This window comes from Acinonyx jubatus, chromosome B2, assembly GCF_027475565.1.
Source record: "Acinonyx jubatus isolate Ajub_Pintada_27869175 chromosome B2, VMU_Ajub_asm_v1.0, whole genome shotgun sequence".
NCBI lineage: Eukaryota > Metazoa > Chordata > Mammalia > Carnivora > Felidae > Acinonyx > Acinonyx jubatus.
In genome coordinates this window covers 112,691,276-112,718,598 of record NC_069385.1, presented here as the reverse complement: position 1 = coordinate 112,718,598, position 27,323 = coordinate 112,691,276, and the positions used below count along the sequence as shown (strand labels likewise).

At 42.4% G+C, this 27,323-nt stretch overlaps 1 protein-coding gene across 3 annotated transcripts; it reads right to left on the bottom strand.

Annotated features, from left to right (window-relative positions):
• Nucleotides 1-1,173: 1,173 nt before the first annotated feature.
• On the bottom strand, nucleotides 1,174-17,288 carry SAYSD1 (SAYSVFN motif domain containing 1). 3 transcript variants are annotated; one of them, XR_008298623.1, is made up of 3 exons: nucleotides 16,978-17,288; nucleotides 10,656-11,705; nucleotides 1,174-4,143 (listed from the first exon to the last, which is right to left on the bottom strand). XR_008298623.1 is itself a non-coding variant. In XM_027057828.2 (2 exons), the coding sequence occupies exons 1-2, from the start codon at nucleotides 17,182-17,184 to the stop codon at nucleotides 11,361-11,363; spliced, it is 552 nt and encodes a 183-aa protein (XP_026913629.1). In that variant the 5' UTR covers nucleotides 17,185-17,288; the 3' UTR covers nucleotides 5,547-11,360. The 3 variants fall into 3 exon arrangements, 1 of the variants encoding a protein (XP_026913629.1); XR_008298622.1 differs by having other exon boundaries at nucleotides 10,666-11,705; XM_027057828.2 differs by lacking the exon at nucleotides 1,174-4,143 and having other exon boundaries at nucleotides 5,547-11,705.
• Between the last annotated feature and the right edge of the window lie 10,035 nt (nucleotides 17,289-27,323).

The window sequence follows — 27,323 nt, the reverse complement described above, 5'->3', positions numbered from 1 at the left end:
ATGACCACCACATCTGTAGGGAAGCCAGACAGATACAACCTCAGGAAAAGAGGGTGCACTTGGGCCTAACAGGTCTTAACCTCAGCCTGAACAAGGGATAAGGGCAGTTTCCCTCCTCTCCTGGAGGAAATAAATGAGAATTTTTGGCCTTCAGACTCACTCGTGGTCACATGCAATATAGAGCCACATTCCAGGGACTGATGCCCCACAGATGGGGATAACTGAGTTCCAAATAGCATTTGTGAAGAATGTCACTCATATGCCTTGTATAGAAGCATTCCCAAGTGTTTGGCTCCCACCGCCAAATCTCCTCTCACTATCCCCTCAAAAACATATGCCTTAGGCATGTGCAATGCAGTGTCTTTCAATCCCTCCCTCCCTTCTCTCCCTCCACCACCCTCTTTCTCACACACATGCATGTACACACACAATAAAGACAATACTGAAAACAGTGGGGTCTCCCTTACTGGAACTAGTGGGGAGAAAACCCCAGCAGTGCAACCTGGAATAGAAAACAATGTAGGCAAAATATTGAAGAGCATGGAAAAACAGAACCAATACTGGGACAAGGAAGAAGTAGAAATTGAGTGTCCCCAAAGGTGGGAAGAGTAGGTGGGAAAGATGATGAGGCCCTAACATAAAAAAGCAAATAAAGAAAAAAAAAACAGATTGTTTAAATGTGGGAAAGAGCTGTAGTAAAAGACACAAGGAAATTGTGGAGGTGGAAAAAAGAATGGGAATTACCAGGGGTACCTGGGTGGCTCAGTCAGTTAAGCATCTGACTCTTGATTTTGGCTCAGGTCATGATCTCATGGTTCATGAGGTCGAGCCCCATGTCAGACTCTGTGCTGACCGTGTGGAGCCTGCTTGGAATTCTCTCTCTCCATCTCTGCCCCTCTCCTGCTTGTGCTCTCTCCCTCTCTCTCAAAATAAATAAGTAAACAATAAAATTTAGAACAATAAAAATAATGGGAATTACCAGTGGGAAGCTATAGGGAGCCAAGTTAGGAGCCCCATCTCCAGCCAGTATTTTTTACTCCTTCTTCCATAAGTCTGAGCTCTTTCCCTGAAGAGTTTTCTGATCTTAAACCTTGGTAGATTCTTTTCTTTGGTCCTAAGGCTCATTTTAACTAACACAATCATTTTAGAAAGAGAAAAAGATCACAGCCTAGAGTAAGTCCAACAGATTTTTTATTATTTCTCCCACTGATACAGGCACCAGTGGTAGAATGAATTACTGTGGCTCCTTCTCATGTAGGACCAACGGACCTCAGGGTTGATCTGTGTTGCAACCTCCAAGAATAAAATCAATAGCTGAGAATTACAAATCCTGAGCAGTCCCGTGACAGGAGATGGACTGCTCTGGGGTGGAAGCAGGCAGGTAATACCAAGAGGAGATTTGCAAGCAACTTTTTTTTTTTTTTAACTTTCCATATCTCTACAGTGAAAGAGCAAGGACTTGAAATAATAAATACAGTTTATATAAGACATTTCAGTTCCATATGACCTAAGGAATTATTCTAATTCTACTTCTAAGGAATTAGAAACACAGCTCAGGACTTGGGCACCTTAACTACACACATTTAACAACCACAACAAAAAGGTCACAGTTACTTTACCTTTTAGGTCCTATCTTCAACAATCTAGAACCATTTACGTACATTTCTGGCTTATAGAGACAGGTATTTTATGACCAAATATTGTCGAAAACTTCATAACTCTCAAAAGCTTCATAACTTTAAAAATGCTTAGGAAATCAGGGCTCCTGGGCGGCTCAGTTGGTTAGGCGTCCAACTTAAGCTCAGGTCACAATCTCACAGTTTGTGAGTTTGAGCCCGGCATCGGGCTCTGTGCTGACAGCTCAGAGCCTGGAGCCTGCTTCAGATTCTGCGTCTCCCTCTCTCTCTGCCCCTCCCCTGCTTGCACTCTGTCTCTGTCTCTCTCTCATAAATAAATAGATAGATACATAAATATTTTAAAAAATGCTTAGGAAATTAAATTTATGGTTTTACTGAACCCCACTGATATCTACCGATTAGATGTCACTATACAATGAAACCACCCTCAAGCTCTTTCATCTTTCAAGTTCTGGTGTGGGAAATGGAGATCGGGAGAACCAAAATGTGGGAGATACACACAAAAGTAAAGACATCTCACTCTGATTAAGCTAAGCCAATGTCCTTCCAACAGCATCCTTTAGAAAGGTACAGTAAAAAAAAATCAGATGAAAAGACATCTCATATAAAAGAATCAGGTTACATTACAAATTATACTGTGTTGGACTATTCTTAGCCATCAGGAAAAACATCCATAACACCATACTTTACATAAGGTATTTACAAAAGCACCTTCTTTCAGGAAGCGGTAAAGTTCATGAAGCCTGCCAACCAAAGCATGATGAAGTCACATCATGGCCACAAGTCCAGAAAAGATGCCACCTTCATGCAGTCTTGGCGTCAGCTGCAACCACGTTTTCTCATGTTCTCCTGGCCCTGAACTCTGCCTGCTTCTCAGATACAGCCCTTCTTCTAGCAGGAGGCGACCTTTGCTTCTTGTTTCCCTCACTGGGTTAAGTCTTGGTGTCACTCCTCACATAAGAAATGCCAACCGCTCTTGAGACATTCTGCATCTGTGGTGCACAGCCCCTGAGGGTATGGCGTCACCTGAAACCCAGCAATGCCCCCAAATGTGCACAGCAGCCCACATGAAGAGACTTTCTTCAGCTGTACTCAAAATGGTGCACTGATAATAGATTTCCAAAGGCTGCAGCAAGATCACGGACACCCTGTGTAGACTTTTTGGAATCCAACCCGTCTCTCCTCTCTGGGGCTGGATCCTCCAAAGGTATCAAGTCCTAATATGAATTTCCCATTTGATCATCTCTCCTTAGTCAATGTCCTCCCGATTCCCTTACCCTGCATTTACCAGCCTTTCATCAGGCATGAGGCTTCCTCTGCTTCTGGGAAACGTATGAATGTGTAGGAAATTCTCCTCTTTCCATAAATAGTTTGAAAATCACATATAGGTGCAGAACCTGGTATAACCCATTAGAAGAGCCAGAATAGCCAAAGACATTTTTTCACTGATGAGACTTTAGAACAAAGCAATGTTTTCATATCATCCTGTGCCATTTCGCCATATGGTATGTTTAGCACTGCTGAAGTCAGTCTAAGTCTCAGGGGGCAAATCATTAGAAGGAATATGATTAAAACAAACTCTGCATAACAAATCTATTTTGGTTCACTGCAAAGGAACTGCTAAATGTATAAAAATACTCTGCCTATAAATGCATATGCTTTTCTCTAGAACTTATCCAAATATGATCGATATTATTAGTAAAGCAACGAAATATAGTATTTCCCATAGGAGAGAGGTAAAAAAAAAAAAAAAAGGACATGGAGATATGGAGAAGTGGTGCTATCTTGTACTTGGGGGTTGGGGAGGGGGTGAGAGAGGGACAGGGAAGGTCTTTTGGATGATGTGACAACAGAAAGATCTGACCCAAGCAAGGGAAAAAAGTCCCAGGATCATCTAGAGGAAGTGAGTTCTAAGCAAAGGAACAGCTAGTGCAAAGACCCTGAAGCAGAAGCTTATTTGTGTGTGTTCGAGGAGGGGTCAGCAAACTACGGCTCACTGCCTGGTTTTATAAACAAAGTTTTATTGGCATTCTCATCTGTTCACATATTGTCACATATGGCTGCTTTGGCTCTATAATAGCCAAGCTGAGTCGTTGTGGCAGAGACAGTATGATCAACAAAAGTTTTTCTGTCTGGCCCCGTACAGAGAAAGGCCAAACCATTTTTGCTAAACGCTTGTGTATGATGAACATGAAGGAAGTGAATATAACTGGGAAAGGCAAGAAGGAGCCAGATCACTTAGGGCCTTTTAGGATAAAACCAATAAATAGCCAACCAATCACCAAATGAAAGACACGTGCCGAAGGGTTAGGAGTGCAGACATCATTTATAAGACTTCTTTCTCACCAGTTCACTCCAGTGTGCCTGCCTGAACTCTGCTTTGTTGCTGGTCCTCAGGTTCTCAGCCTTTTTTCCCACGTGACAGTGATGTGCACATCTGATAGGCTGCCGTGAACACGGCCCTGATAGGCCCAGGCAAGTGAGCAGATGTATAACCTAAGGTAACCTTGCAGGTGCATTAAAAAAATTGCAAAATGAACATTCACAAATAATAATATGCTATAAATTGAGACAAACCTAATATTTTAAATGTGTCATAAGACCCAAGAAGCAATGGTACAGACTATGTTTTCGAGCATTTTTTTTTCATTCAAGCAAAATTCCAGACATAAAATGTATTCAAAGATCTTGCTACACAAAGTATGGTCTGAACACCTGTAGCATCAGCACCACCTTGGAGCTTACTTGAAATGCAGAATCCTAGGCCCTGGACCAGACCTACAGAACCAGAATCCTCATTTTGAAAAGATCCCCAGGAGATGTGAACGGTCACTGTAGTTTGAGACCACTATCTTGACTGGCCTCTAATTACTCTTTTCTAAGAGTTTGAAATACAGTTTTCAATTTCAAAGAGGTTAGCCTATTTATACTATTCCTACTAGTGAACACTGGCTACAACTTAATGTTTAGTAATAGGGGATTGGCTAAATAAAGGATACATTTATCTATGCAGTGATATTAGCAGCTGTCAAAATCAATATTGTAGAAGAAAGACATGATAATTTATTCATAGCTTATCATTAAGTGAAAAAAATCAATTATAGGTAGGACTAAGACAAAAACAAATGTACAAATTATGATTAGAGAACGGAATGTAGCTCTTGTTAATTTAAACAACATAGTAATGGTATAATTAATAAAATGACGAAAGGAAAATGGATAGGAGGTGTAAAGCAGCATAGGTATGTTGAGTTCCTCATCCTTCATAGTCACAGGTGACTGTAATTTAAGGCTAAAAAATCAAGTAACAGTTTACAATTATGTTTAAAAATGGAAAGTCAATTAACCAGTCAGTAGAATTGACAACTGATGAGCGGAGAGAAGTAGGGAAAAGGGGGGAATACTAACTTCTTATATTTATTTTTCAAATGATATTAATAAATACTGCCTAAAATGCAAAAGGATTAAGCCACTAAAGTAAAAAAAAAACCAACAACTTTGGAACAGAAATATAAGTTTTCCAAATTATCGAAAGAAACACACACACAAAGGGAAAAAAATTAAAACAAAACCAGAGACCGTGTGGTAAAATTACCAATATAAACACAAAGCATAACATAAAATGTGATGAGATAGATAAGGTTTCAATAAATATAAGTGGGTGAAACTCACCTAATAAAAGAAAAATATTTTCACAATGTATTCTAGGGTAAAATCCAACTACTGTCTATATACAAGCAACACACCTGATAAAAATGACTCAGGCTGAAAACCACAGTATGGACCAAGGCAGACTTGGTAAATTCAAACAAAAAGAAAGCAGGGCACTCGGGATGAGCACTGGCTGTTGCATGGAAGCGATGAACCACGGGAATCTAGCCCCAAATTAAGAGCACACAGTACACACTGTATGATAGCCAATTTGACAATAAATTTTATTTTAAAAATAAACAAATAAAAGACTACCATGGGGAAAGAAAAAAAAAAGCAAGCAGGGGTCCCAATCTTACTATCAGATAAGGATGAATTCAGGGCAAAAGTAATAAAGAAAGCAGAGATGGTTTTTTATAATGATAAAAGGAATAATTTTTAATGAAGACCTAAAAATTATGCTTTTATATATTCCAATACCTGAAAATACTTAAAAAATACTATAATCTCATGAAAATTATGGATTAAAAGTATTAACAGAGATATTTTAAAAAGTTAATTTTAACTATTAATATTTTAACTAAATATTAAAAGAACAGTTCAGGGGCACCTGGGTGGCTTGGTCGGTTAAGCATCTGACTCTTGATTTTGGCTCAGGTCATGATCTTGTGGTTTGTGGGTTCGAGGCCTGTGTCTGGCTCTGCCCTGACAGCGAGGAACCTATTTGGGATTCTCTCTCTCTCTCCCCCTCCCTCTGCCCCTCCCCTGCTTGCTCTCTCTCTCAAAAATAAATAAACACTTAAAAAATTAAAAAAAATAAAAGAACAGTACATTAAAATCAAGGGTCACTCATTCCAGGAATAAAAGGATGGTTTAATATGTGTAAATATATAACTGATTACATTAATTGGTCAAAGAGAAAAGTCATATAATCTCCACTACACTGAAAGAGATTTTGTGAAATGTGAAATCCATTCTTAATTTAAGAAGGAAAAAAAAACCTTTTAATAACATAAATACAGATGAATAATTATCTCTCCATTTATCCCAGAGACAGCATCATGCTTAATGGGAAAATACTAAAGCATGCTCATTAAGGTCAAGAACAAAACAAAGACATCACTGACTATCATTCTGATTTAACATTTTTCTGGATGTTCTAGCCAATGTTATTAGACAAAGAGGAAAAAACAAGAGGTAAAAAAACTGGAAAAAGAGGAGTTAAATTTTATGTTTATGGAAAAGAAAATAATTATCTACATGGAAAATCCAGGAAAACGAGTAAAACACCATTATAATTAGTAAGAAAACTCAATAAAGGACAAGAGCTATAACAAAATTAATACACCAAAATCAATAGCTTATATATATGTTAACAACCAGTTGGAAAAAATAATATACGTTCTCAGAATGCATCACTTTTTCCCAAGCAAGCAATTCTCTCCCTCCAGATTATCACCTTTTTGCCAGGTGGTTTCCTGTGACTAAAAAGCCCTTTTGCCCCTGTTTTTTGGGGGAGTACCGGATGCTCTTTCAAACTCAATACAATATCACCTTCAGGAGGCCCTTCTTGACCCTAGGGTTCTGAAACCTCTTTTTCTCTGTTCTGGCCCTCATTTAGATTGCACACTCTCATAGCACTTACCACACTATCCTGTGGTAACTGTCTGATTATTGGCTGCCCCTTCCATTTGATTGTGAGCTCCTTAAGAAAAGGGACCTTGCCTTCATTATCAATGTGATAACTGATCATCAGAGCCTGGCACCTGGCCTAGAAAAGATTAGTTGCTCCACCAACGTCCACAGTTGATACTATGTTAGGCTTTTGATTCTCTTCATAAGAAATGACCCAAACCTGAAGACAGACTGATGGATAAATGGATAAAGATGGGCAGATGGGCAATACTGCCTGCTAAGTCTAGAGGGGGGGTTGTTGTTTTATTTTAAAATATCGGTATAAATCACTCCTGGTAGCTTTCCGTGCCTTTTCCAGGACCTTTGATGAGCCCTTTCCTTTGTGAATCTTGAAGTGAAAAGAACATCAGAAAAAGCAGCACAAATGGTTCAGATAAACATCCCGGTGGGTTTTCCACATTACATAAGTTCCCAAGTGTGGGGAGAAGGGACCAGGATGTATAGCAGCAGCTCTATGCTACCCCCTGGTGGCAAGATGCTCATTGGCATCCCAGCCCCACCAGGTATCCTGGCTCTTACGGTGGATGGACTGTCTGCCCAAGCTCACTTATGGGTTCCCCAGCAGCGCCAAGCCTAAATACAAATATTGGTTAACAGTGTGAGTGGCAGGAAACAAAACACAAAATTTCACTTTCTTCTGCCCAGATGACGATCATTGGTTTTGTCGATTGTGTAACTTCCTTTATTTTTTATTCTTTTGATTTTAGCACAGAGCTTATGAGCAGAGATCGGTCAAAAGGCAAATGTCAAAGACCTCCTAGACTCAAAGTACAATCCTAATAGCACAAAATACATATGCCCAGATCATCACTGTTACAACTCTAGAGCTTTTGAGAAAAGTCATTGTACCCACCAACTGTGACATTCACCTCTGTCCTGAACTGGAACCCTCAGAATGTGTCAGGGTTAGTTTGAAAGTGATTGTCCCAGAGGTACGATGCGGATGATTTAGTCTGGAGAACAGAGAAACCTGAGCGAGAACAGAGTAACAGTTCACCAGTCTGGAGGATGTTCCATGTTCCCTGAGATTAGATAAAAAATAACCTGCGGTGGCACTGGGGGTCAAGTCTTTCGGTTAAGAATTTCCTAAGAAGGGCCTAAATCTTGTACCCGGATTCTTCTTCTTTAGGGGTCACCAGGAAAAAAAAATATTTGGTCAGGAATAAATGCAGTCCTTGCCCAAGGCAAGGGGGATGCATCTGATAGCATTTTGGGGTCCATTCCAGCCCTACAAGTAGAGGTTCATTTAACAGTCTCTGTGAGTAGACAAGACGGGACAATATGAATAGAAGCAAAAGCCAATTTACTTGTAAGATTTGGACAGAAATGACCTCACCTATGCACAGTGCACACAGCAATCATAGGGACTGAATGCATCTCTGGGATTTCAAGTTCCCTGGTGACAGAAGCAGCCTTTAATGGAAGCTGCTTGCTGAGCTAATGGTCAGGCCCTGAGTGGAAATTCTGAGATCAATAGGCCTTTCTAAATTCAGGAAATCAAGACTGCACCTAAAGCTTAATGGTCTGATAAGAACAGCAAATACATACTGTCCTTTCCTCTCTCCCCTGCCACGCATTTAATTGGTTCACACCCCACTTTTCCTAGAAGTTAATGCTGTCATTACATGCAACCTTTGGCGAGACATGAGCAAGGAGAGGTGACAGATCGTGCACAGAAAATCCCATGAAAGATGGGCTTAAGGCAATCAAGCTCCACCTCATTATAAACAGCTACATTTTTAAAGAATGCTAGTGGGATCCACTCCTAAGCTGAGTCTCTTCTATGCCAAGCGGAGTCTCCACTTTGCTGAGATTGCTAATTGGATCATGTGTTCCCAATTTGGAGTTACAGGTGCTTTGTTTTAAGTAAAAGTTTGAATTACACATTTTTAAAACAAATTTTTTAATCTTTATTTTTGAGAGAGAGAGAGAGAGAGAGAGCAAGTGGGGGAGCAACAGAGAGAGAGAGAGAGAGAGAGAGAGAGAGAGAGAGAGAGAGAGAATCCAAAGCAGGCTGGTTCCAGGCTCTGAGCTGTTAGCACAGAGCCCAACGCAGGGTTCGAACTCATGATCCTCGAGTTCATGACCTGAGCCGAAGCTGGACACTCAGCCTACTGAGCCACCCAGGAGCCCCTGAATTACACATTTTAAAAATGAGAATTCTTTCCTAGAACAATGCTTATTGAGCGGGGCATTGTAGTGAGTCTCTGAATAGGGATATTCCTTGTATTTGGCTTTTATGAAATGTCAAAGCCCAAGTAAAATACCCAGGGAAATGAAGAAAGTCTGAAGAAAATAAATCTGGAAACAAAATCATGTATCTGAAATATGATCAAACCTTGCCTGTTTAATAGGGGTTCACCTGTTTCCCATACTTTCTGGAGGCCCAGCTGAGACAAGTCACGGAAGAAAATACTTCTTTGTGGGGCACCTGGGTGGCTCAGTCAGTGTGTCTGACTTCCGCTCAGGTCATGACCTTATGGTTTGGTTTGTGAGTTCAAGCCCTGTGTTGGGCTCTGCACTGACAGCTCAGAGCCTGGAACCTGCTTTGGATTCTGTGTCTCCCTATCTGCCCCTCCCCCATTCATGCTCTGTCTCTCTCTCAAAAAAAATAAAAATAAATTTTTTTTTAATAAAAAAAAAAGAAAGAAAGTACTTCTTCGTTAGCTATAGAGAACTTCTGGTCAAGTGAGGGTTCTGAGGGACAGCCAAAGTGCCAGTCAGCAAAGGGCTAGACAAAGCTGCTCCTCAGATCAGAAGAATTTTCAGCAAGGGCTGGAACACACGTGGTTGGCTACAAAGTGTGTTTCATGAGAACATCCCCTCTGTACGCTCCTAAAACTGAAACTTACCTCATTCTATTATTTTTTTAAATTATTTATTTAAAGTAATCTCTATACCCAACGTGGGGCTTGAACTCATAACCCTGAGGTCAAGAGTTGCATGCTCTTCCAACTGAGCCAGCTAGGCACCCCATCTCACTCTATTATTGCTATTGCTTGTTTTATTTTGTCCACCAATCCCCCTCCCAGCTAGACTGTATGCTCAGCGCAATGGGAATATGTCTGCTTTTTCCCTCAAGTGCCTACCAGGGAGCTGGCATTCAATGAGTAAAAGTTACATTTAAATGGAGCTAAGGTTTGGCTATAGTGAGCAAATCAGGCAAGAAAGAAAAAAAAATTCAGCAATAAGCATCCATTATTTAAGAATATCTCATAAATATTAAAGTTACTGTCAGAATGAGTGAATAACTGAATTCTGAAGTTCAAATCCTACTGAGGAATCACTAATTTCTTAAAATTTTAAAAGTTTCAGAAAAAAAGTATTGCTTTAAAACTAGACTCCTCTTACTCATCAGTATGATCGATTAAAAAAAAAGTATTTAATGGTTTGCTTTGGTCCAATTTTAATGAACCCAAACACTAACTTTGTACTGGAAGAGGAAGAACGACTGAAATCATGTCTGGTTACCCCTATTTACATAATTTCTCACCAGAGGCCCACAGGCAAAGAAAGGGACTGCTTACTCCATAGCCCTCAGAATATAAGAAACAACCCACACAGCCAATAAGTCTAGAGTTCCACTTCCACATCTCTCATCTGAACACACTCAGGAATTTTTTTCTTGCTGAATTCATCATAAATAACCACTTACCAAATCTACCAATCTACCTCCCGTCACCTGTCACTTAGGACTCTGTCTTCTCTTAATCTTCCTTCATTAAGTGGGAGCAGAATAACTGAGGAGAATGGAAGATGGTGATGGGCAATGGGGATCTGTTTCTGAAAAGCAGGTATTTTGAAGCTGTTTTATTTTTCATTACCATTAATGACTGAAAAAAAAAGCAAGATTTAAAGCAGAAAACACAAAACAAAAACCAAAAAACAATGAAAAAACAAACATCATCAACAGCAACAAAAAAAACCAGAAAACAAAAACGTGCAACTTAAATTTTTCAGGGGGAAAAAAATGCTTTATAGCATATACGAAAAGACTTAAAGAGAACACTTATTTTAACACACCATTCCTTCAAACAGCTGGGTGTTTTAAAGTTATCTCCCCAATCCCTTTCTACTGCTTTACAAGTGCCTCTCTCAAATAATGAGACAAACAGCTCTCTTTTTTGAGTATGTACTTTTTATAAAGGGCATCATATCCACACTGAGTGTCATTCAAGGGGTTTCACCAAAACCAAAGAGAAGTTCAATGATAAAACCGCAGCAGAAGATTGGGGAAAGAATGCAGAAGTTCACAGCCACAGAACTAACCTGCAAGCTGCTCTTATAAGGTCTTGGGCACTTGAAATCAAACCCACGAGCCCATGTCCAGAGGCTATGAGGGAGCCATGTGGGAGGCTAGCTGCAAGAGAGCAGGGCCTATCTCCCCTCGAGGGGTCTAAACTGTAACTCGCGTTCCAACTGCTCTGCTGTCAGGGTGCCCTGGATGGCTTCGCAGCCTGGGTTGAATACCGAGTAGGCGCTCTTCTCTCCCTCTTTCCTCTCTTCGGGGCCTCGTGTCCCAACATACATCCAGTAGAACAAGGAGAGGACAAAATAGGCCAGGCCAAATTCCAGTTCCACAAACAATCCCAGCAAGACCAACCAGAGAAGAACCTTCAAGAAGGTGATGTTGATCAGGAAAGACTGGTCCTGTGTTGAAGGCAGAGGAATGGCTGTGTTCCGTGGTGGCTGTGACGTGCTGCTCCCCAGCTGAGCCACTTCCTAGGTCACACAAACAAACAGAAGTAAGAATAAAGGGTAATGGGGCTCAAAGGATAAAAACCAATCTGGAAAGACAGCTCTCATTGCTCTGGGAAGGCCTCCGGCTCATTGATTTCTATTTTCTTGCTCTGCTCCCTAAAACAATCATCTCCAAAGAGCTCACGTGCCCTGTTCCAACGGAATCAAAACTGATCTGCACTTAGTGAGCTGTGACCTGATAAAATCCTTACAGCATTCAGGTGGATTCCCATTCATGGGAGTCATTTCCTGAGATCAGTCTGCTGCTAACAAGAGCTAATTTGTGCCCCATAGAGAAACTCCCCAGTAAGTGATAATGCAGCAGCCACACCTAGTGCTTCACACACAGAGTCAATGCTTATTGACTGGATTAGATGAGCTACAGTTTTGTGAGTGGCATGAGTCTAAAATGAGGACTACATGAAACCAGAAACAAAAATCCCTTTCACTTCTTAAAAACAAATCACCATTATAGCCACAACCTTTCCATCCCAGGACTGTCCTACACGCCACCAAGCCCAGGCAGTGTCTCCTAACTGGACTCCTTACCTCCTCCCTGCCTGGACTCTCCAAAACATCCTACGTATAGCTGCTAAATGAACTTCCTAAAACACCCTGCCCCCCAACCTTCTGTTCACAAACCTTCAACAAATTTTACTGCCTACAGGTTAAAATGTAAACTTCTTGGGCTGGAATCCATGCAAGGCCTTCCATTTATTCAACAGATAGAAATGCCAGTACACAGGCCCCTGCGTTGGGTGCGAATGGGAGATACAGATAATCAGATAGCTTTAGGGAGGCTTGATCTCTAGTCCAGTATTTTCCAAAATTTTTTGGGTATGATCCATAATAAGAAATACATTTTATACTGTGACCCCATATATATGTGTGTGTGTGTATATATATGTATATATGTATGTATGTATGTATATATGAAAAAGTTTCACAAATCAACAAATATCTTCACCACACATGAAATTCTCATCTTCCATTCCACTTTTTTAAAATTTGTTTTTAACAGAGGACTAGATCCTCTAAATTGATTTCACCACCCACTAACGGGTCACGACGTACAGTCTGTAAAACAATGATCTAAAAAATTAACTGTACGATACAATCCACAATCTACTGCTCTACTCCAGTTCAACAGGGCTTACTACCCAAAGACACTGCCCCCCCCTTGTATCCTGCTCTGCTTCCTCTCCATTCTCAGCTCTGTGCCTTCCTTCCAGGCCAGCATGACTGGTGAACTGTGTATGCTTGACCTCTGCAGTTATCAAGGAGGGATTCCCCCTCTGCCTCCCAGAGCACTAACTGCCTCTTTGTCTCATTGAGCACCAAACTATATGCTCATTAAGTGTTGTGTTTTTAAGCTTATGTATTTATTTAGAGAGAGTGCAAGTGGGGGAGTGGCAGAGAGAGAGAGAGAGAGAGAAAGGGGGAGAGAGGGGGAGAGAGAGAGAGAGAGAGAATGAATCCCAAGCAGGCCCCACACTGCCAGCGGAGCCCAATGCAGGGCTCGAATTCATGAACCGTGAGCTCGTGACCTAAGCCGAAGTCAGACTCTTAACCGACTGAGCCACCCAGCCACCCCAAGTGTTTTTCTTTTAATACAGTTCACATGTGTCCTTAGATTGCTACCAGGAGGCCAATGGACTACCATTTATCTTTTAGTGTCTCCAGAGCCAAACAGAGCACCCCACATGTAGGTTCTCAATACACAGCATAACTTTTAGTTCATTTCTTCAATTATATCCCCATTCCTCCCATGATAATTTAAAACGGGACCACAAATATTATCTGGTCTTGATAAAAAATATAGGTCATCTGATTTACATTGCTTCAGAAATTCTATTTTGTGGCAACCTTCTTTTCTAGTGTTAAGGTTGTAATTATTACCTTTTCTGTTAGACTGGAAAAGTCCTTAACATGCCATCAGCAACACACCCTCTCCTGACCCACACACGTTTGTTAAGTAAATAAATGTCCCTTTCAGATTTGACCAGTGTGCACAATAGAGAAATCACTGAAAGTCTCAGCAGGGAACTAATATAATCTGATTTATATTTAAGACTACTCTGGCTGACAGGTAGAGAATGGGCTACAAGGCTAGAAGCAGGGAATTTGTGAGTAGCTCACGCAGGAGGCTCAGTGAGAGAGAAGGGCCAGGCATAACTAGGGTGGTGACACAGAAGTCAGAGAGAAATGACTGACTGAAGGATGCAGAATACATTTTGAATGTGTACAACTTGAAATTTACTGTAAACTGAATTTATCATTGAAGGAGTATAAAAAGAATAATGCTTATGGCCATGATTTATAGCACACCTTTGAGACGCCCCATCTCCCATAATCAGGAGATAAGCACTGTTAATCCCAATTTACTGATAGGGAAACACTGAGATGTTAAGTAACTCCCCTAGAGTCACACAGCTAGTGATAGAGAGGAGACTGGTGTAGGATCCCAGCACAGCCTTCCTCCAAAGCTCTTTGTACTTAATTAGGGGCCTTTATGAGGAATGGTAAAGGGAAGGGTTAGAGAGCTAGGAGATGGGGGAATGGGTCAAACCAACTGGCAAAGGGAACAAACAAGAGGAGAGATATAGAAATTCCTCTACCTCCTTTGGCATTTGCTTTAGGACCAGTGTGACTTCTGCTATAAAAGCTGTGTATGGAAGCATTTGTGGTCGTCACAACACATAGAGGCATAGTTCAGGGCAAATACTTCCATTTCTCAAATACCAAGCTGCTTACCACCTCAGGGCCTTTGCACCTATGGTTCCTTTTGAGAGGAATGCCCCCTTCCCCTCACATCACCTGGATGGTTCCCTCCTCTCCTACAAATCTCAGCAAAAATGTGACCACATGTGCCCTTGTCCTTGTCCTGGGTTTCTCGAAGAGTGGCTTCTTCTTATGAAACGCCATTTCCTCAGGGAGGTCCTCCCTGCCCACCCAATTTAAAGTAGCACTCTGCACCTCTCACCCCCAGTTCACTATCATAGCATCCTGTTCTTCCCCCCCTTTCATAGCATTCATCATTCAGCTCTTTTGTTTATCATCTGCTGCCCCAAATGCAAGTTCTGTGAGAACAGGGCTTCATCTGCCTTTATCCCACTGTTTCCCAGATTTGGGACAGTAGCTGGAACAGACTGGGCACAGGATATAATTTTGCTGAATAAATGAATGAATGATGGCAAGGAAAGGGAAGAAATTAAAAGGTGATTCCTGGGTTTGAGGGAGTGATGCAAAGGCTGTGTTTAGCCAGGTGACTCCAAAGGAGAGCATTTGAGCAGTGGGTCAGCCTGAGCCAAGGCTGGAGGGGCAGAGTCACAGGATGAGAGAGGATACCTTGGGGCTAGAAGGTGCCGGGGACTGCTGCAGGGTATGCCTGGGCAGGGAGACAGGGGGCTTCTGTGGGGTTGAAAAAAGTCACAAGCATTTTGGCCCCAATGTGGAACAAGCTTGTCACAGAAAGAAATGTTTGATCTTGGGGACTGCTTTCTTCAAGCTAAATTCGAGAGTGGAGGAAGGAGGATATGGATGCTTCCTTATCAATGACAACCAAGAAGCAATTACAAATAGAAGGCTAGAGAAATTTCTGACAAGCCACTGTGTGTCTCCAAAATGATTAAGAGAGATGGATTGTAAATTGGGAGAAAGAAAAAAACAATTTAATGAGAATTTTCACACCAGAGCAAACCCACGAATGATAACTGAGCCAGTGAAAATGAGCTTAAGACAGAGTCCGTTATGAAAAACAGAGTAATTAATAAGAACAACTGGAGATCCAGCATTTCCTGTCATCCTTTTGTCGGGACATCAGCTTTTAGGTTTTTAATAATGGAAACTTTCTCCAAGTTCAGCTTCTCTGGGTCCAATTCAATGATCTCATACTCCTTTGGAAATGAGACACACAGGCAAAAACTCATTGTGTGGGCTAGACATTGTTTTTTAACTGTGGAGAGGAAAAAGGGTAAGGGAAGTAGATTCTAAAATCTTAACCAATTGTGCTCAGTGAGTTCTAATCAACAATGAAGTTATCCTGAGATAAACCGCATGCAAGGAAATAGATTGTCTGAACCCTGCTGCACTCTTTCTGCAAGTCTGATGGAACCCTGCGTGTTATGGAGAATAGTATCTAATCAAAACTGAGTAACCATAAGTTCTCCTTGGTTTAAAAAAATTGCCTAAAACCAGATGTTGTGCAATAATAAATGAACTAAGAGAAATAATTTTAAGAGGAGTAAGGTACATTTCTGCTCCAATACATTTTCATTTTCAAAAGGAATTTTTTGGCTATTACACTTTTGAGATAGGAAGGCTTTGTCACAGATTGTCTCAAGGCACCTATTTTCCCTCCATGTTGTGTCCTGTATTCCAACGTAGATAATCTAATCTCCCACACAGGGCACCTTGCCACTCTACTCCTGAGTGAAAACGAAATGAAAATACAAGATGTGAAATGAAAATACCAAGTTCATCTGAACATTAAGAGAATACTAAAGAATCAAAGGGTGGAAAGGTTATCATACTAATCTAAATAATGCTTTCACCTGAACATTCACCAGAGAACTTGAGTAAGTTTCCCTAGTTAATAGAGGTGTGCACAAGCATCTGCGGCCTCTGGCAGTTACACAAACCACACTTTTGCACGTTTGTATTCAAATGCTATTTCTAAAGCACAGGCTTTCTGGGTTACTGGCTGCATGTGTCCCAGGTGCGAAATGAAGGGAAGCCTTCATTACTGCCACTTTTTAGCAGTATCCAATTAGACCTTTACCCTCCATTAGCGGAGGGCTGCAGCTGAAAGCGGTGGTGGAGAAGTTCCCGGAGGCTACAGGGCATCACAATAACTCAACGCGCTGTGAGTAACTCAAGGGCAGAGGTGTTTTCTTCCAGGACCCTAGACCATCGCTTCCCGACCGGAATCAGGATCTGCGTGGGTCGCGGGCTGGAAAGAAAATGTCAAAGCGAAGGATCAGTGCACACACGTGTGGCCCGAGATGCCAGGCTCCGGCCCTCAACAGTCGGGAGGCGCCGGCAGCCCCGCCCCGCCAGCGAAGGTGGGAACCAGAGGAGGGGACTGGACTCCCGCTCCTTCGCGTGGTGGGCGGGGACGGCTCCTCGGTGGGGGCGTGGCCTGAAGGCCGCCACGCGATGGGCGGGCAGTGGGTGTGGCCTCAGCCGGATTTTACTGGGTGGACACGACAGCGTCCCTGAAGCTAGGTCCCGGGGGGCGAGGCCTTCCTCTCACCTGAGCGAGGCTGGGCTGGGCCCGGATATTCGCGGGCCTCGGTTTCCACACCAGGAACCGTTTTAGCCAGCCTGGAGCTGCCTTTGGAGTCGCAGCTGCTTCCGCCTTCTTCCCTGAGGTTTGTGCACTCCGGCTCGAAGTGTTGGGTTCGGCCGCCAGCCCTGCCCGTTTCCTGGCCTCTCGGAACTCGGCTAACCGCTGTTCCATGGCGCGCGCCTCGCTCCCCGCGCTCCCTGGAGCGCGCACCCGCCGGCCGGGCTCCTGCCCTCCGCTTTGCCCGGCGCCTGGCCGCAGTGCGCCTGCGTAGCGGCGACTCTGTGCCGCGCGTGCGTGCTGGGGGCCAGGGACTCCGCGAGTACCAGTGTTTGTGACGTTCGTTGGGCTGAATGTACAGCTAATAATGCCCTCTAAACGCTAGTGGACGGAGTGTCAGCCTCTCAGGGCAAATGGCTAAGCATCCAAAGCAGAGGGGCGCCTAGCTGGCCTAGTCGGAAGAGCATGCGACTCTTGATCTCAGGGTTAGAGTTCAAGACCTACCTTGAGTTAGAGATTACTTAAATAAAAACTTAAAAAAAAATTTTTTTTAAAGCATAAAGACTGTTCCATTGGCCCCCTCTCTTCCGCGGGCTCTTCCGAGGAAAGTCCTCCAGTGCTCCATCTCACTTCAGGGATCTAAAGGGAACATCCCTTTAGCAGTTAGGCGCTAGTATTGCAGGCCAGTTTCAAAAGGTGGTCCCAGGGCATTAGAGAAGGCCCATCATATCTGGGAGGTTCTGGTGCCAAAAGGAACACAGTATAGTCTCCCCTTTTCCTTTTGATACGCCGATCTTAGCACTTGGAGGTGACTCACCTCTCGCATAGCAGACAGGCAGGCCATACAGATCATTGTCACTGCTTTTACCACAATGCAAACTACCTCTCGATGTGTCTAGATAGGTCAGAGACTTAAGAAAAAAACACTTTTATCGGTGTGCAATTTAAAATACACAAATCTTAAGTGTGGGGCTCAATAGGTTTGTAATTATGAATACACCTCTGTAAGTATTGTACTATCTAGAAAAAGAACCTTTCTAGTACACTGAGGAGCCCCTTATCCCCTCTCCCAATCACTATTCACCCAAAAGACTCAGGTGTCTGTTAGATTTTTAAAGCTCTAAGCATCTAGCGAAGTGCCACATAATTGAGACTCAAGTATGTATTGGATCTTGCTGAGTTTTTGAGTCAAGAAACTAGATGAAGTAGAATGGAGTCTCATTCATTTAACAAATATTTATCAAGACCGTGCTGTGTGTCAAGTGTTGTGTCTGGCACTAGAGATGCTGGGATGAATGAAATACATCCGTTTTATTAGCACTTACTTACATTCTAAATAGACAAATGCATAACTACATATTTATATTTAATGTAATGTCAGATACTGACTAGTGCTATGAAGAAAAATAAAGTAAGGAATAGAGATGGTGGGACTATTTACAGCTAATGACCAGGGAAGACTTCTCTGAAGAATTGCCATTCCCACAGAGACCTAAGTGAAATGAGTGAGGCATGCAGGTATCTGGAAAAGAATGTTTCAGTGATAGGAAACAGCAAGTGCGAAGGTTCTGAGACCTTAAGTGTACTCTTGACTTGCTCTTAGAACATCAGGGAGGCCAGTGTAACCAGTGCAGAGGGAAGAAAATAGTAGAAAATAAATACTCACAGATATCCAGATGTGAGGCCCTATAGGCCAACGTGAATACTTTGTATTGCATTCTGAGTGCGATGGTAGTGATTGGAAGATTTTGAATAGGAGACAACATGACATGACATTTTTAAAGGAGTACACAGGCTGCTTCAGATGGGGTCCTGGAAGAGTGCAAGGGTAGAAGAAGGAAAACCAGTTAGGAGCACAGTAGGACAAGAGAGACTGGCTGTTTGGGCTACAGTAGTGGTAATGGGGGTAGTCAGATTCTGAATATATTTTGAAGAGCTGAGCCACATAATGTGTGGATTGATTGGATGTGGAATGTGCAAAAAAGGAATCAAGCATGATAGATTTCTGCCATTCTCTCTCCCTCCTGACCACATACCCTGAGCAACCAAGGGAATGGTGCTGGGACCCTCTACTGAAATGAGGGGAGACTAGGAAGGGAGGAGTATGGGATGAACATGGAGAGCTTTGTTTTTGACATGCCAAGATGCTTGTTTGAGATGCTTGTTGGATATCCAGTGTAGGCAATTGGATGGTGAAAATGAGTTCAGGGAAAAGTCAGGACTGGAGAAACATATTGGGAATCATCCACATGTATGATATTTAAAGCCATAAAACTAGAAGAGATCAAATAGAAGGTGAATGTGGATAAGGAGGAACGATATTGGAGGACTGAGCCCTGAATAGAGATGGTTTGTAAGACAGAAAAGAATGGGGTCATTATAACACAATGACCTTTGATAGAGAAACCACAGAGAAAATTTCTTGCCCATCTTGGTGTCTGGAGTAGGTCTGCTTCTCTCGAGAGACTGGAGGTTCTTTTATTGATTGTGTTTCCCACTTGATAATCACTCTGAGACCTTAGAGCTATATTTATGGTCTACTTCTAGTGGGTATTTACACTTAAGGCATGTAATTTGTGGGATCTTGTAATCAGGGTCCCTGGCAGGAAAAATAACACTTCCAAACCGATTAAGTAGGGAGAGTTTCATGAAGGAGTTATTACAGAGGTGTGACATGATTAAGGGAGCCAGTCGGGGATGGTTCACAGGAAGTGTTACCAGCCTCTGGGCTTCAAGCAACAAGAGGACACAGTGGTCATCAGACCCCTTGAGACCTGTACTATAGGAAAAGCCCAAGAAAGGGGAGCCCTTCAAGGAGGACAGACCAGGTAGGGAAGGAGGGAAAAAGGATCAGAAGGAGCAAATGGAGACTATCCAGCCAAGTGCTAATGCCATTCCAGGCCCATCTTGCTTTGGTAACCTGATTTTCCCTTTGCCTTGTCTTCTGATTTATTATACGTTGATTTTGTCTCAGAACTTTTTAAAACCTCTTTAAATCCTTTTCTGGAAAAGGTCGAAAGAATGAAAAGTTATGGTGAAAGAGATGAAGAACAATTCCTGCTGCATTAATAACTTATATTTTCTTTTTGGATAAGATTATAAAGGAAGTCAATAAGAAAGGTCCCAAAGTGTGCTTAATGTGTGAATTTAATTTTTATTATAAAATAGTTTGTACATAATAAATTTAGTGTATATGTATGTGTATACACACACACGTGGGGCCAATTGGTATATTTACACATATATATCATATTTGTACATTAAAAGGAATAAAATATTCACATGCCCTGTGATATATTAAGTCTTGGGCCTCAATACTTCATTTTTTGCATCTGTGCCATAAAAGGCAGAGTATACTTTCCCATTCCTTGACTTTGAACTCAGCCACACAGGTTGCTTTGGCCAATAGAATAATGGCAACATTATGCAAGCAGAGGCTTGAAGCATCTTTGTCTTATTGAATGCACCCTCTTAATACTCTGTACTGCCATGAGTTGAACTTGTAACGGCTAGCCAGCTGGTCTAAGAATAATGAGAGTCAGGTGGATATATAGTCACCCAGCTGACATACAGACCTGCAGTTTAAAGCTGAGGTGCCCAGCTGAGCCCAACCTCAAATAGCTGACCCTAGCTTACCCCAAGAGGTATAAAAAAATAAATGCTTATTTTATGTCACAGAAATTTTGTGGGTTTTATGACACAGAAAAAGTTACTCAAGAATAAGAACATTTCTCTGTGTGCTTGTGGTCCATTCCTGACTCCTTCCCACCTCTTCAATCTACTAACGTAGTGAGTTACATTAATAGATTTTCTGTTAAAACATCCTACATTCCTGGAATAACCAAAACTCACTCACTTTATAAAATATAAAATTCAAAGCTAGATTCAGTTTAGTAATTTTTAAAGGACTTTTGCATCCGTGTTCATGAATGAGATTATTTTCCGTAGTTTTCTTTTCATGGACTATATTTGAAAGGTTTTGGTTTTAGGATTATACTAGCTTTATAAAATAAGCTGAAGGGTGGCTCCATCTTCTCCCCCACTCCCATTTTCTAGAACAGTTTGAATAAAATAGGAATTAACCTATTTCTTGAAGGTTTGGTAGGACTTTGTAGTAAAAGAAACACCAGAAAACTGGTGTTTCCTTAATCAAGTAAATAAATGTAAGCTACAGTTAAATGGACTAGTCAATACAACCTTACCAAAAAAGTGTTAAGAAATGGATCAACATTAGTCTGTCCTGTCTGATGTTTTTGGGAGTGGCCTGGATAAAAATTTTAAAAGGCATTTTATCATAATTTCAGGTGACAAAAATTTAGTAGAGAAGATCTATAATTATGTCTGTAGGGAAAACTGAAATAAATTTGATTCAATTTTTCATGTTGAAAATATTGTGGAGATGCTTGGAGGGAACTCCACCTCCTTCTAGATATGCATTTGTGTTTTTATGTCTTTGTTTTTGTTTCTTAGTCATCTGCTTGAGACCAGTTTGTTTCAATAGGATTCATAGCTTTTCCCTGACCACAGACTGGAGGGGAGGGGGGCGTGTGTTGTGGGTGCTTCAGCTGCTACAGTCGATCCTGTTGTCATAGTGAGAAAGGATCCCCCCCATGTTCTATGCTCTTTCAGGTCCTATCCCTGTAGGTACTGCATGTTGGGTTCTTAGCACTATGCTTTATATGACAAGCCATAGCATATGCAGAGCAGAGTGACCTGGATAATGATGTTTCTAGAGCAGGTTTCTCAGCCTTGGTTCTTTAGACCTTTTGGGCCAGATAATTCTTTGTTGTGGGGGCTGTCCTGTGCCTTGTAGCACCCTTACCAACATCCTAGGCCACAGCCCATTGCTGCCAGTAATGCTCCCTACTAGTTTTAACAGCCAAAAATGTCTCCAGACAGTGTCACGTGTACCCTGGGAGTCAAATTTGCCCCAGGTTGAGAATGACTAGTTTAGAGACCATATTGTAGTAAGAGTGGTAAGGACAGTGGGTGATTTGGGCCAGAGAAGAGGAGTCATAGTGAAAATATACCAGTTATTTTTAGAAACTATTAAAAGAGATATTGTGGGGGGGGGGGAGGGGAATCATTCTATGGGGCTCCAAAAGGCAGAATTGAGGCCAACGGTCAGAAATTACAGGGTAATATATGGTGCACCTGGGTGGCCCAGTCAGTTGAGCCTCTCTTAGTTTCAGCTTAGGTCATGATCCCAGGGTCATGAGATCAAGCCCCACATTGGACTCCACGCTGAGCATGGAGCCTGCCTAAAATTCTGTCTCTCTCTCTCTCCCCTGCTCGTGTACTCTCTCTCTTTCCCAAATAAAAGAAAAAAAAAGAAAAGAAATTACAAGGTAATATATATGGAAGCTTTAAAAAATTAAAGGATTTTTCAGCAACTCAGTTATTTCCAGTGACAGCATGGCATCCTCAGAGGAGTGAGCTCTCCCCAGTACTAGCAGTATTCAGTCAGAAGGTGACCACTACCTCTCAGGAATGTTGTAGAGGGGCTTTCTGAACTGGAGAGATTTGGTTAGCCTAAATGGAATACTTTGGGGCATCAGGCTAAGAATATGTCATATAAGGTGTTGGTACCACTGGGGCAGAACTCACTATGGCTGCACCTGCTGATGGCTTATTTCTATAAGCACCTGCGGGCTTTCTCTGGCTGCATGAATGTGTTCAACTAGTGCATGAGGCACACTGGCAGCAGTTGGGGGGTATTCCCACCATCCCTCAAAGAGCCTTCAACCACCTGGGGGTGGGAGTTGGTAGATAAATACCCCAGCTCCCTCACTCCTTTTTTTCTCCCCCCTCACTCCTCATGGGTTATGACTCTGAGGTACATTCCACAGAGTCTCCCAGGGATCTTCAGAAGAAAGGAGCCTCAGTTGCCCACAGCAGTACCTGCTCATTAAAGCATCCTTTATCACTTTTCTTCCCTTTCCTGTCTCACTTTCCTGCTGTCCAGTCAGTGCTCTCGGGACTCACTTCCTCAGTAAACTTCTTCCATTCAAATCATTATCTTAAGATCTTCTTCTTGGGGCGCCTGGGTGGCTCAGTCGGTTAAGCGGCCGACTTCGGCTCAGGTCATGATCTCACAGTCCGTGAGTTCGAGCCCCGCGTCAGGCTCTGTGCTGCCAGCTCAGAGCCTGGAGCCTGTTTCAGACTCTGTGACTCCCTCTCTCTGACCCTCCCCTGTTCATGCTCTGTCTCTCCCTGTCTCAAAAATAAATAAAACGTTAAAAAAAATTAAAAAAAAAAAAAGATCTTCTTCCAAGAGAGTCTAAGGCAAGACCACACTGCAAGACCTAAGCAAGGCAGAAAGGGAAGTAAACCAGAAGGCTAGTTGATAGTTCACATTTACTAGACCCCTGTCTTTAAGTTTAAAGCAAGCAAAACAGGGATTTTGACTAGTACAGTCCAAGGACAATATTTGGAGATGGGAATAAAGAAGTTAAAAAAGAGGAAGAGAAGGCCACAGTGCTTCAACTAAAGCAGCCTGGGCCAGCTTCTGGGAAGATGGGTTGGCTTACGTGTTATGTTGAACCCCGTGGAGAACAGGATCCAGTCATTCTATGATTCAATCCTCCAAGGACTTTAGAGACCAATTAGTCAGCAAGTGTTGACTAAAAACTTGTTATAGGCCAGGCCCTGTGCCAGGCTTTGAGGATGCAGAGAGGTATAAAATACAGTCCCAGCCTTTAGGAGTTTAAGGTCTAGTTGAGGAGGCAGACTCATTAAAAGACAACTATACATGAAGGTCTGGGAGAGCAGAGGAGGGTCACTAACTCAGGCTGGGGAGAAGTATGACTTCCTTAGATTTAAATATGGGGAAACTGAGGCCAGCAAAGGCAAGCTGATGAGGTATAATCCCTGGGCATTGCTGTAGACAATACATATTTCTGACGATAGTTTCTTTCTTTGTAGAACTACCTTTTGCATTTGCATTGGAAAATGTTGCCGCATGACCCCCTTGACCCGCCCCCCCCCCCACTTCTTCTTGGCTTAGTGGTCACAACTGCTTTTGCTTGACAGCTACTGCTGGTTTGAGCTTTGCCTTTTTTGTCCCCTACCCAATTTATAGGGATCCTGTGTTCCTAAAGAGCCCAGCATTCTCTGCAGTTTTTCCCAGTCAGTTCTGCCCAATCCCATTATCTGAAGCTTCCTCATTACCTCCTTCAGCCTGTCTTTAAATCCCTTTAGCTCCCAAATCTCAGGTTTTGACAGTTTCCCTCCCCACCTGACTTGCCCTGCATTATTCTATTTTGAGTCCTTTTGTGCTTAGCTCTGATGCTCAGAGAAATGCCTCCGGGGTTTGTAGGACAGATGATCAGACAAAGCCTACAGAATTATAGCAAAGATAATCTATATGTAAATCCCATCCCCAAACTCTTCTTAAAATGATCTCTCAGTATTTGGAGAAAAACATTTTGCAAGTTGAGGATGCACAAAATGCCATAGGTGTTGTGTTTCAGGTAAGCTTGTTCCTCCCTAGTTATATATGGGAATAAACTTGGGAGGAAGGCAAGCTTTTGCCCTTATAAGTCCTTTGAGGGGTGCCTGGGTGACTCAGTTGGTTGAGTGTCTGACTCTTGGTTTCAGCTCAGGTCATGATCCCAGGGTCGTGGGAATGAGCCCTGCATCAGGCTCTGCGCTGAGCATAGAGCCTGCTTGGGATTCTTTCCCTCTACCTCTCTCCCTCCCTCCCTCTCTCCCTCTTAAAAAAAAAAAAGAAGTCCTTTGAAGAAGTGGGCTGTTTTGCTAAAATATATGCACAAGTGCCCAGAATGGTGTATATCTTAATTCTTGACAAGAATAGCTGCTCCTGCATTTCTCTCTAGCCATTGACCTTCCAGAGTCTTGCCTGAACATGGGGGTTAGGGGTCCAAATGGACCCATCTTTCATCCTAATAGCATTAGCTGCTGCTAAGGCTTGGTGGGAAAGCTGGCCCCTTCTGCGTGACTTAGCAGCAGGAACACTGCCAGGGCGCCTGACTCTGCCTGGTTGTCGCCTGCTCAGCTCTTAGTCATTTCCGTGCTCTGCACCCTGGGGAGCCATTATTGCTCCTGTAGTAAGGTGGACATGATGGAGGTGAAGTGAGGCAATTCTTACCCAACATCCAGCCTCCTTCCAACTTGTGTGTTACTTTTCTAGACTCGTATCCTACAGAAAGGAGATTTTCTATCTAAATTCTTCCTGAAACAAACAATCACACTTTTTTTTAACCTTGAGGACCAGTTGAGTAATTCACTATCAACAACGAATACTTGTTGCGCTCCAATAATAGTTGATCTTTGTGGAGTAATTTCTGTGTGCCAGGTACTCTGCTATACCCTGAAAATCATTATGCTTTTTAATTTTTCTCAACAACTCTTCAGGAGTGCACCTGGACAGAGATGAAGTGATTTGATGTCATACAGCATGCAACGAGCAGGGCCAGGATTCGAACCTGAGTCTGACTCCAGAGCCCAGGAATCCACTTATTCTGCCTTCTCCTCTGTGCAGACCACTTTCAAGGTTCTATGAATACAAACAGGTATACATTTTGATCCCTGGCCTTCAGAAACCTTGCAGACATGCTGAGAAGATGAAACAAGAACATGAATGCTAAATAATGCCCAGCACCATCTACTAAGTGTTCTGTCCATGGAACAGACAGGCAGGAACTTATCAGGCAGAGGAGAAGATCTGTGAGGCCAGGGTGGTCTAAAAGGCTCCATGGAGGAGCATGGCATTTGACTGGCCTCGACAGACAGAGAACTTAGGTAAGCTGAGAGGAGGAAATCAACTAAGGTACAGAGGACTTCGAACACATGGGTTCAAGTCCCAGCTCTGACATTATCTGTACAATCCAAGGAAAGTCCTTATCCTCTACTGCCCCATTTCCTTTACTATAAAGGGAAAGGCTCAAAGAGGTGACATGGAATAGTGGGGAGAGCAGAAGTTTGGAACCAGAAGAAGCCTCAGAGAGGTGGGGAGGGAGGGGGTAGTGATTTAAGGGGGCCAGGATGTTGACAGAATTCTCTCTTGACAAGTAGTGGTTCCCTGAGTAATCACTATGATAATCCATTGAGTGGTAAAAGTCAAACAAACAAAAAATCCTAGCTTCTAACTTTTATTTTGCCTTAAGCAAGGCAAATTGTCCCTCTGTTTCTTTTTCTATAAATGGAGGGATGATACCTCACAGGAGGGTATCAGGATGAGCTGAGCTGATAGAGGGTGCCTGGAAGTACCTGAATCATTGTAGATGCTTAGTCAACATAGAGAGCTAAGAGAGTAGGAAACCAGCATGTCCATACCCAATGGGTAACCAAAGGCCTGGGAAGAAACAGAGGGAAGAAAAGAACATCTTCCTAAGCCAGACATAATGGAATGCATGTGGAGAATTGGTATGGTGGTAGGTTTTTAGACCAAGGAAGATACTATTCATCTGAGATGGTTGAATTCAGATTGTTTCCATGTCAAAAAACTGACATATCGCTTCTGTTTCTGTCTTCTTCCCTGACTCCTATCACCCTCCAGAGCTTGTTTGAACTAAAATAAACCTCTTCCATTACCTTAATAGGCTTGGGTTAAATGTACTCAACCACTGACCTCACTTTGAGGTTGGTTTGAGGTGGTATTGATAGGCTTGTCAATCAGCCAGCCTCCCACAGTCTATTTGTAGGAGCCATTGGGCATTCCTGTCCACCTCACAAAAAATCTGGCTGACCAGGATACTGGAATGAGCCCCTTTATGAATCTGGGATTTTCATTAGGAAGTTAATAATAGGGGAAACCATATAATAATAGGGGAAACCATGTAGCACTTATCATTGGCTTTCAGTCTCCTTCCTTAGCAGGAGCTGCTCAAGACATGGAGAGATTGCACCGTGAGGGATTCTCTGATTGGAGTTTTTATCACATCACCACACCCTCTTTTTTTCTCCCCCCCCACACAAAACCCACTCCCAAGCTCAAGCCTCATTACTCCCTGCTGCCCCTTAAAACCCTACTCTTTATGCCAATTTATAATTTTTCAAACATGCTATGTTGTTTCCTGGCTCCATACGTTTGTCCACACTTTTTATCTGGGACACACTTTCCTCCCTCCTCAGCTATTAAGTGACACTCGTCTTACATACTTAAATATCTCCTTCTCTAGAAATTGTCCTAGATATTCCCCAGAATATCTTGTTCCTCAGATATTCTTCTAGCACCAACTGTATCCTCTTTATGAGTAGCCTTTATGACCTGGATTACAGCGGTTGGTTTCTAGTAGGTTATAGTTTAAGATTTTTGAGTAAAGACCAAAAATAATAGTAGCTTGAACCAG